The 10,743-nt window shown below is 29.4% G+C and overlaps 2 protein-coding genes across 2 annotated transcripts in view; one reads left to right on the top strand and one right to left on the bottom strand.

Annotated features, from left to right (window-relative positions):
* Positions 1–6: 6 nt before the first annotated feature.
* Positions 7–1,126, top strand: LOC111614147 (solute carrier family 22 member 6-B-like). Its single transcript, XM_023355527.1, has 5 exons — positions 7–79; positions 180–394; positions 470–651; positions 728–867; positions 1,014–1,126. The coding sequence occupies exons 1-5, from the start codon at positions 30–32 to the stop codon at positions 1,072–1,074; spliced, it is 648 nt and encodes a 215-aa protein (XP_023211295.1). The 5' UTR covers positions 7–29; the 3' UTR covers positions 1,075–1,126.
* A 1,315-nt stretch (positions 1,127–2,441) lies between these two features.
* Positions 2,442–10,743, bottom strand: part of LOC111614149 (organic cation transporter protein-like) — a 49,484-nt gene continuing 41,182 nt past the window's right edge. Inside the window, exons 15-18 of the mRNA XM_023355529.1 lie at positions 8,053–8,267; positions 7,794–7,975; positions 7,553–7,692; positions 2,442–4,869 (exon numbers count right to left, since the gene is read on the bottom strand). Coding sequence (XP_023211297.1) covers positions 4,788–4,869; positions 7,553–7,692; positions 7,794–7,975; positions 8,053–8,267 — 619 coding nt within the window. The 3' untranslated portion in view covers positions 2,442–4,787. The remainder of the gene's footprint in view (positions 4,870–7,552; positions 7,693–7,793; positions 7,976–8,052; positions 8,268–10,743) is intronic.

Raw genomic sequence — 10,743 nt, 5'->3', positions numbered from 1 at the left:
AAAATAACCAGGCGACCTTTTCGGATATAATGAAATCTCCCAATTTACGAAGAATGTCTTTTATATTGTACGTTGCTTGGTAAGTTTTATTTTCGTTTAAATTTTCTGTAAGAACATTGTCGGTAGACTATATACGAAAGGCCTTTATTCGTTGGCTGTACAAAGAAGTTTCTTTACAGGATTTCCACCGTAATATCTTATTACGGGTTATCATTCTCGGCCGACGACATTGGGTTGGACGTGCTCTTATTCTTCTTTCTTTCTGCATTATTAGAAATACCGGCGAGTTTTTCATATTACTACTTTCAGCGATTTGTTGGTAGGAGATATACGCAAATAGCTTGCTTGATAGTAAGTGGATCGGCTTGTCTGGTAGCTATCGCTGTACCTAAAGGTGTGTTTCAAATATATCCAATTATTTCTTTCAATGCTAAGTATTTTTTACAATTTTCAATAATTTTCATTGCAGATTTCCATAAAGTTCTCATTAGTTTAGCTGTTGTGTCCAAATTCAGTCTGTCCGTATCCTTTAGCTCGTTATATCTTCTATCGTCCGAGATTTATCCCACTGTAGTCCGCAACGTTGGTTTAGGATCTTGCTCGACGGTAGGAAGAATCGGAGCCATAGCTGCTCCTTTCATGAAAGAAGCGGTAAATAGTAATGACGTAGTTTATAAATTTCTTAAAAGAATCTGAGTTAATTGTAATAGAGATCTTGTCATTTCAGGCATCTCAAATAGACAGATCTTTTCCTTTGGCATTATTTGGTACCTTGTCACTTATCGGAGGTTTATTAGTGTTTTTCTTACCGGAAACGAAAAATATGGAGTTGGTGGATACCATAGAACAAGGAGAAACTATTGGAAGGTTTGTTCTTAAAAAAATACTTTTTAAATATTGGTTGATGACTCTAATAATAAGAAGTTAGTTCATTTTAAATCGTAAAACGGTTCCGTCGTTACTATAACCGATGGACTATCAAATATGTAATTAATAATTTCGCTGTTTTTCAGGCATAAAGTATACGTGCTTACAAGGAATTTCGAGAAAGAAGATTATGTAAAAGAAAATTGAAGAAATACGTTTGCTGTACTGTTTACAATGCACTTAACTATTTGTGATAAGATAAATAATTATTTATGAATAAAATTGCGTTTGTGGCATTATCTTTTATGATATTTTATTATCAAATATTTTTATACTTTTAATGATTATAAAATGGCAAAAGCCTTAATTTTCGGAGTAGAAATGAGTTTTATAATGTTTATAATAACCAGTAAAATCGTCATTATGTCTGACCTTACTAGAGATATGACCTGCAACCCCTTTATTTCCTTACTCCCTCGATCTTTAACCAGAAAAATATAATAGCATCAATCCCCTAGTATACTAACCTCTATATAAAATTTTTGTCGAAAATTTCAGAAATTTTCGACAAAAAGCACAGGAGTTATTAAACTTCGAAAGGGTACACAACATATATACAGAAAAAAACCTCCGAAGTTTTTTTTTGCATTTCTATACGTTTTAAGGTCCCGAGTCCAAAAGTTAAAAATCTGGGGGTCATTTTTTACCGATTTCCATACTTTCTCTCTGTTATGTCATGGACCAAGTGAACCAATAGGACATTATTTATAATGCCCAGCCATTATGAATAATGACTAAAATGGCCGCGCAGCCTGATAAATATTGACCAGACGTTATGGATACAGCTACATTCCCTTTGAGCAATTTGTTGTTTTTTTAATCACCATTTTTTTTATTAAGAATTCTTTATTTTTGTGAATTATTTCAAATTATTTTAAAAACGGCATGAGATCTTTTAAAAGTAAGTATTATTACCTGTATTAATTAAACTAATGTTAACGAAAATATTAACAAACTTATACTTCAATCAAAAAAGAAACTTCTGGAGTGTCATTTTTGTTATATAAAAAGTTCATTGTTGTTAGTTTTAACCAGTAAGCATTCACGTACAAAAAGTAATACGCGAGGTAATTGGTTTACTCTTTATTCTTGGTTTAAATTATTTCCATTAAAATATTCAGTAGTGGCATCGTGTAATAGAACGCAATAAAACTTCTGGCGTTTGTGTATTATACTATACAATGAAATTAACCTGTGATAAAATTGCCGATTGATAACAATGCAGCATAAGTAAATAAGACTATAGTCAGTGTTAATTCGTTTTAAAAAATTTGTCAAAACAATTGCAAAATATACATTATATTCTGCATAACTCTAAATTTTGCAGTTTTCCAATAATAAATTATTCCTATTATTATATCGAACACGTTTTATTTGGGACCTAAGGAGATTATACAACTCAAAACGATTAAACAAAATAGCAAATTTTTGGCTAGTACGATTTTCAAAACCCATTTCTGAAAATTATGATTTTACATTTAACCTCTTATAGTTCTATAACCACGATTGAGCTTGAAGATTAATTAATTATTCATATAATAATTATTAAATTAGATTTTAGAATTTATCCGTTATTGTTTTTATGCTTTTTCACAATACCGGGTTTAATGAAATGTTACAAATATGTAATAATTTATACTGTTTAATATTTCGTAACAATTAAGCTCTAGCTATTCTATTTATAAACTGTGCTGTACAGCAAAATTAATAAAAGCAGATGCTAATTGTACACAATTATATATGAAATAAAACCATAAAATTGCCAAAAAAACACTTAAATAAGAAACACAATTACCAGAATTAAATAAAACGAATTAACAAAAATAAGACAGAACGTTTAATTATTCGTAATTTAACATTTCTTCTACAGAATAACAACTGTTCTTTCATATTTTGAATCATCATTCTCAGTCTATGATATCGGTGTAAACATACTATTCTACTCCCTGGCTACAATACCAGCTTCTGTCGTTTTTTAATCTGAAATACTATATAATTTCTTTAAGCATAAATGATCATATTTTATTTCCCTTTGCATTGTTTAACCTTTTTTTTTGAAACGATTATTATTATAAGCATAGTTTTGACCTTATTTTTACCAATAACTAAAAATTCACAATTGGATAACAACTTATCACAAGTAAAGAATTAAAAAAATTACGCATGATACGAAATAATTTATATCAAATAAATCAATGTTTATTAAAGTATGGAAGACACAGTTTATTCAGATATTCGTAACAGAATTATCCTTAGTTACAGTAAATATGTCTAAAAATCTTCCTGAAGAGCATGTTTAGTTTATAATAATTTTCGTTACAGAGTTAAATTCTAGTAACTAATACTGTTTCAAAATTACTTGTTAAAGATATAGTGTTATCAGATATTTTTGAGTAACACAATTATATTTTGTTACAGGAAACACTTTTAATATTTTTGAAGAGGATTTTCATGTTTAAATGATTTTCGTTATAATATTAAATATAAATAAACTGTTATAAAATAATTTAAAAAAAAGGAGGTATAAAATTATCGTTCGTGAATAGTATTTCATAAGCTTGCAAATTTACAGTTAATAATGGTGCTCTACACTGAAAACAATTTTGAGCATTAAAATAGTCAAAATATGTATTGATTACTACAGTCATAATGATAGGTGTTCAAGGACTATAAACATCGCGTAGGGAGAAGTTAATTTAATTAATTGTTTCATTTATCGTGTAAAAAGTGTATGTTCAATTAAAAACAGAAGAATAACTAATTATAAAGATTTAAACAATTGTTTTACTATTGTGAGTACAAAATCAATCATCATTAGAGTATAAAATGTGGAATCGATATTGTATAGAATTGGTCAGGGGTTTTCAACTTGTATTCAACAGTAAAACTTTGAGGTCCCACAATAAAATCTTTATCGATAATCGGGAGTTCGGTATATTTAATAACAGATGGCATCACACATTAATTTTTTTATAATTTGTGGAATTTCGCATTATTTTTTAAAATGAAGATTTTCATCGCAATTCGACAAAATTATTATTTTTTAAATGTAAATTTTATATTATAGCATTGAATTATATCGTAACATAATTGAAAATTATCCGTATTCCTAATGGTCTTATTAACTCCTGTTTGGGTGCAGGGAAAGTCGAGCAAGAGTCCTTGTCTGTTGTTTTGCTTTCTTTACAACGATTTCTCAAATCTTTCTTAGTATTAATAAACTGTAATTTTTATAAATTAAAGTAACAATACTGGAGACATCTTTTGACAATTCTATGAGAATGTTTACACAATGCAAAACGCTTATAATTTTAAATGAAAAATTTTGCTAAAAATACAATTCGCAATTAGATTAAATCTAATAAACTTTTAAATACTTTTTTAAAATTACACTATAAATTTACCGATGTCTATAAATTAATTATTAACATTTATCCATTTTATACCGTACATAATCCTTATTTAAATTTACGTTACTTAATATGTTTTGCTTTTATTTTATTTTCCTTCTTTTTATTAGAAAGTAAGGGCTTCACTTTGATTTAGTTTATTGTCTTTGTATTTAAAAACTGCAAACCTACTTTAGTGTAAATTATAGACAAAAAGTTAATGATGCAAATAACTGAATATTACAAAAATATAACAACTTCAACACAACATGCTCAATACTTTTTACAACTGAACATAATTTGGAGTCCTTGCATTTGAGATTTTTAATAAAATTTTATGCAAATGACTATTCATATTTATTATTTTTTTTCTAACAATTTACCCGTGATGAAGTTTAATGTTTTGTAATGCATTTTTCGAAGAAATATGAGATATACCGATTTCATTTCCATTAATTATTATTGGATATTTTAAATTAACTTATTTGCTGTACTATTATCCTCCACTGCTTCTTGATTTTCTGATTTCTTTACAAGAACATAAGTTGTACATCTAAAATAATATAAATAAAAAATTTATTAATATTTAAAAATACTTTGTTTAAAGGTAATAAAATATTCATTACAACTCTTAACTTACAGCTATAATAGAACTAGAATATTACTGCATGAAAAATACAGTACATTTACTGAGTACTTTGTAAATGAAGATGCTACTAACAGCCAGCAAAAGATATATGAACTAACAAAACTGCGTTTTTACAAGATAATTTTAACAATTAAACATCTGTAACGACCTTATTTAATAAATTTAAATGATATAAAAATATTTATAAGTAACCTTTTTAAGGGGTCACGTTTCTACTAAGAGAATATGAATTGGCTTCGTAAGGACATGACTATTCCCCTAATTGCCTGTTAGGATTTGAGGAAAGACAGTAAGGCCTTTGAAGCTAGTGTATGAAACTCTCTAAATAATTTTCTGTATAAATGCATTTGATAAGATTTAAAACAGAACTTTTTAAGATTCTTCGTTGTAAAACGGCAATTTTCTATCTTCTATATACTACGGCAATTATAGTTATCAATAAATTATATTTCTTTATATTTTCGATAGTTAGAGATATTAATAGCGTTAGCACCAACTCTTAAAATCAGAAGTTACAGATCTTTATCGTCTTTACGATAATATCAAAATGACTCCTGAAAATGAAAACGAAATCCAGGAAATCCGTCCCACTTTTAAATTTGTATTATATTGGTAATTCATTTACATTGACTCGTTATAGCTTCATGGGGTCCAGGAGAATTTGAATTACGGGGCGTTTTATGAAACTGTAATGTTCACGTGCAACGAAATAAAACAACATAGTGTTTATGTTGGTTTTTTTTTCATGCATTTTTCCTGTAAGACGTCTCCTAGAAAAAGTTTTTGCAAAATCCTTTTTCGCATCCTTTGTATACTCTGTATACAAATTTTGGTGTCAGTCCGTTTATTGATTACAGTTACAAAGTGCTCTAAATAGGGAAACTAAATATGGTTACCCTGTATATAAAAACAAACAGTATATAAGTATCCCTCGTATAACACGGTAGTTACGTTCCGAAAACTACCGTGTTTTGCGAATCCGTGCTATACGAAACAAAACACAATGCAAGAAGGACTAATGCAAAACATAGGGTTACGTTACATTGCAGAAGTAAGCAAAGTATCCTATTTTTTCCGTTAGTAAGAGAAATGTGTTTATTAAACCAGGGCATACGTCAATAACATAACAAGAACCGATTTTTGAATGGCCCAAATACCCTGTACCACTAGGGATGTAACTACTGGTAAATGCGCTGTAGATGAAGAGTAAATTCTTAGAATATTATAGTGTTTAAGTTCGTTTGTCACATTCAAATCTTTCTCCTGTACTTATTTAATATTAGCAGACGCCATCACGCGTTATTGTGCCTCAAAATGTATCTACTATAAATGTATAACACTTCCCCGTGGGGGGATTTTTCGAAAAATCCCTTCTTAGTGTACATTCTCTTGACGTATCCTATTAAAACGCAAAAAACCGCATCTAAAATAGTATAAATAGAAGCAGAGTTCTTTACGGTAAGCCTTAATCCTGTCCATCTCCCGGGGGGATTTCCACATGTATATTATATAAAAACACGTGCGTATTCGAATGCAACGTTGTATCAAAATTTCAAAGGAATCGGTAGGAACAAACGAACATTACATTTTTATTTATATAGATAGATAGATGATGATCCGCTTTAGTTCATTTTCACAGAAAAGCAAACTTCGGGCGTCGTACTCGCGGAGTTAGCGCCATCTGTTGGACATAAAAGCCTTAATCCTAGATGATATCTTTTAATTTATATGAATGTTTAACGGAATAATATACAGCTTATGTCCACCCTGAAGTTCCATTGTAAATATTGGTGAAAGAATTTTTGAAATCGGACGAGAATTTCGGCGATTACCTCCTACATTCAAACTTACAAACTTTATCTCTTTATAATATTAGTATAGATTTTCTTAATTTACTCATGTACGAAGGTAAGGGTCCTAACTACCTGGTTACGATAATTACTAAGATGAAGCTCTTTTCATAAAATAACTACACAAGTATGAAAATTGAGAATTTGAACAAACAAACTGACAAAGCTACTGGAATTGCTTAAAAAGAAGAAGAAATGATAAAATTACAAAAAATGCTATGAATTTTACTCAAAAAAAACCATAATGAAATGTTTACAAAAAAGTAAAATCTTATAAAACATTATAGGTGCTATAAGTGCAAATTGATATATAGAATGCCATTAACAGTTTACATTCGTTAGCAAATTAAATTGTAATTAATAAATGAAATTCTACATATTTCATTACAATATGACGAATTTCTTATTCAACGAACTGCAAATATGAAGATATGAGTGGAAGAAACTTATGTTATATCATTCAAAACACGACTGTCCTATATGGATGAAGATGTATCCGCTTCTCACATACCATTATCAAATAACTCGAAAATTAAACGACACTGTCATACTCCTTGAGACACACTGTGTCGTTGGATACAGTTAAATCGAAATAATTATATAACTTAATAAAAACTTGAACATCAATTCACTCAAAACTTCGAATTTGTAACATAACACATTTATCCACTCATATCTTCTTTTGTTCGTTATTTTACATATTTAAAGTAAATTACTGTAGCACATTAAATACAAACCTTCCTACATGTTCGCCTTGTGCTAAGGTATCAGTCAATTTCAAATCTTTTGTCTCTGGTAATAATAATACCAATAGAGCTCCAAATATAGATATTATTCCAAACAAAGCAAGAGGAAAGACTCTATGTACATGGATTGCCTAGATAAATAAAATAGGAAATTTAATAGTATAATTGTTGAAAATGCTCAGTACATTTATATACATAATTTTTCTCAATTTTTTTCAATTTCATTACTTACTGCTTCTTTCATAAATGGAGCCGCTATTGCTCCTAAGCGCCCCATCATTGAACATGATCCTAAACCAACATTACGTACAACAGTTGGATAGATCTCAGCGGGTAATAAGTATATGGTAATTAATGATATCGACATACTGAACTTTGATACAACACTTAAAACAATTAGAATGATTGAAAAATCTGTAAAAGTAAATCCACACTTTGTATTTTTAATAATCATAAGTTATAGTTTTTATATATAATTTATTTATACATACCTTTTGGAACAGAAATAGCAATAAGGCATATTAATCCGGTTATCACCATGGGAATAATTAGCATGAGCCTCCTACCAATATGGTGCTGAAAGTAGAAATAAAGCACACATGCTGGTATTTCTACTAAAGCAGCGAGAAAAAAGAATAATAAGCTGTCTACTCCAATATCATCAGCTGAGAATGACAATCCGTAATACGACAATACATTCGATATCCTGCAAGTTAAATATAACAGAAAATTTTAAATCTGCAACTGAAATCTATGAATTAAATAAATCAAAAGCTCAGCATTTGAGATTTTAAAAATAACTTGACATACTGAATATATCTTTCTTTGGTATACAGCGGTATTATAATAATTGAATGCATTCGATCGACAAAATGCGAATGCATTCAATTCATTTCATCATAATAAGGATATTAAATTATAGTCAAACCTCGGGTTTCGAACTTAATTCGTTCCTAAAAGTTCGAAAACCGAAACAAATTTTCCCATAAGAAACAGCATAATATGGATTAATCAGTTCCCGACTCCCAAAACAGAGCCTTTTTTACCTTCTTAGCCGAATTTCATGCATAAAAATGTCCATAAAAACTTAACCCGAAAAATACAGGAAACTTTAGTTGACATGAAGAGTCCTAATTGGATTCTTGACTTAGTTATGCTGATTATGCAAAATAACTATTTTAAATATGATGATGGATATTATGGTCAAGAGAATAGTATTCATTGGGAACATGCATAGGCTCCATTTTGACTGAGTTATTTATGAGGTCATTGGATGAGCATACTGTATATATACAAGATATAAAACAATTTTCTCGTTATGTAGATGATTACTTTTTAACACATGATGTAAGAGAAACCAATATTCAGATAATTTAAATAAGGTCAACAATTTATTTAAAAATACAATATTATTTAGATAATGACAAAGATTGAAATATGGAATGAAGATAATACTAAGTTGAATTTCCTTGATGTTCAAATAAAAAAGACTAAATAATCAGTTACAAATTTAAAAATATGTAAAACCATGTTCAATACCAAAAATTATGAATTATACATCGAAAATACCCATGTACAGACGAGTATATAAAAGAGAATGTGTTGCGTATGTACAGTACACGGAAAAAATACAAAATAGAACAACGACCCTTGGTGATCAAGAAATAAATAAATGAAATAATAAAAATCTAAAATTTTTGAATAATTGATGATAATGAATGGTTACAATAAAACCAACATAGACCAGAATAGAATAAAAACAGGGAATGGAAGGGAATGGGGCTGTAAAATGTACAGTACTTTGGAACTGGAAATGATTGAAAGTGGAAAATTTGGTTCTAGTGGTGTTAACACCCGTGGTTGTATGGTTAAAAAGTTAATGGTTAATTTTCAAAAATGGATAATGTAGTCATCATCAAAATGTGTAAGTGAAATTCTTATATATGTATGTATATTCATGTGTCTAAAAAGATGAACAATTACTTACAATGTATAACTTGTACAGGGGCTGATGAGGGGCGAGAAGGTTTTCCAGTTAATATAAACCAATAAACGTTGATGATGTCCTAATCGGGCTAATTTCCTATTCTGTGCATAACAAGTCTGGTATTACAACGGATGTTGATAGCCATTAATAAAACTAACTAGTATACTTTTTGATAACAAAAATACAATTTCATATCAAAAGAGGTGTTAATATACGAATATTCTAAATTAGAGTTTCCCAACCAGTACGTAGTGAGATGATGCTAAGTGTGCCATGGCTCAATAACTCCAGGAAGAAAAAAAGTCACAGAGTTTATGATGCTCCCGTGAATATTATAATTATATGTTGATTCAAAAAGCACAATGATTTGCCTGTTACATGTTTATTATCACTGAAGTTTGTGGCAGAAGAAATTCTAACGAGCTTCAAACTTTTACACTTTTGTAGTTATATATAACAGAATCAGTACACGTGTAAATTTGGCGAGTCACGTGTCGATGCCTCCATTCGAAGTTTTGTGAAGCGACAAGAAAATAATGTCTCTGTCTCTGTCGCGTGCATCTATGATCACAAAGCCAAGACCCCGATAACGAGATTTTCATGCTAGGACAGCGTGATACTTCGTCATCGAGTTGTTAAGAAATATTTCGATTGTATTTCTTAACAACCCGATGAAGAAGTAAGTAAAAAGCATTAAGTCAGTATTTTTTATGTACAGTACTTTGTAACTTCTATATTATTTGTATTTTATTTGTGTGCCACGAAATTCTAGGAAGTACGTAGATGTGTCGTGCGTGAGAAAAGACTTTCTAAATCACAAAATCTAAGCCCAGATTTTAGGATTGCGTTTTTAATAAAAGAATAAAAACTTTTTAGTTTCAAATGTAGCTGAATATAACAAAGATAAATTTATATTTAAAATAATTAAATTTCTAAATTGCGAAACCACAAATTTTCTTACAAAAAGCCTATATTAAAAGCACTGATTTTGGTAGTAGAGTTGTTTTTCTTCTTGTTGCAGAATGCTGAAACGTGTGAAGTATAGTAAATGGAGGACTGAAGATATGGAAAGGACTATTGCTTCCAATATTTCGTGCCAAAAGCGTCAAGAAATACTCTTAATTTTGGAGTGAAACGAAGAAAATCTAGAAAAGCAATAGAACTACATCACTTTATAAGAAAGATGTTGAAAATT

This window comes from Centruroides sculpturatus, unplaced genomic scaffold (genome assembly GCF_000671375.1).
Source record: "Centruroides sculpturatus isolate CEXI.00-Female unplaced genomic scaffold, Cexi_2.0 scaffold2106, whole genome shotgun sequence".
NCBI classification, from domain to species: domain Eukaryota; kingdom Metazoa; phylum Arthropoda; class Arachnida; order Scorpiones; family Buthidae; genus Centruroides; species Centruroides sculpturatus.
This window is presented reverse-complemented; position numbering and strand designations above follow the sequence as displayed.

Coding starts and splice junctions, on each gene's coding strand:
- LOC111614147 (XM_023355527.1), top strand. CDS start 30: ATGAAATCTCCCAATTTACGAAGAATGTCTTTTATATTGTACGTTGCT. Junction 80..179: donor TTTATATTGTACGTTGCTTG/GTAAGTTTTATT, acceptor GTTTCTTTACAG/GATTTCCACCGTAATATCTT. Junction 395..469: donor AGCTATCGCTGTACCTAAAG/GTGTGTTTCAAA, acceptor TTTTCATTGCAG/ATTTCCATAAAGTTCTCATT.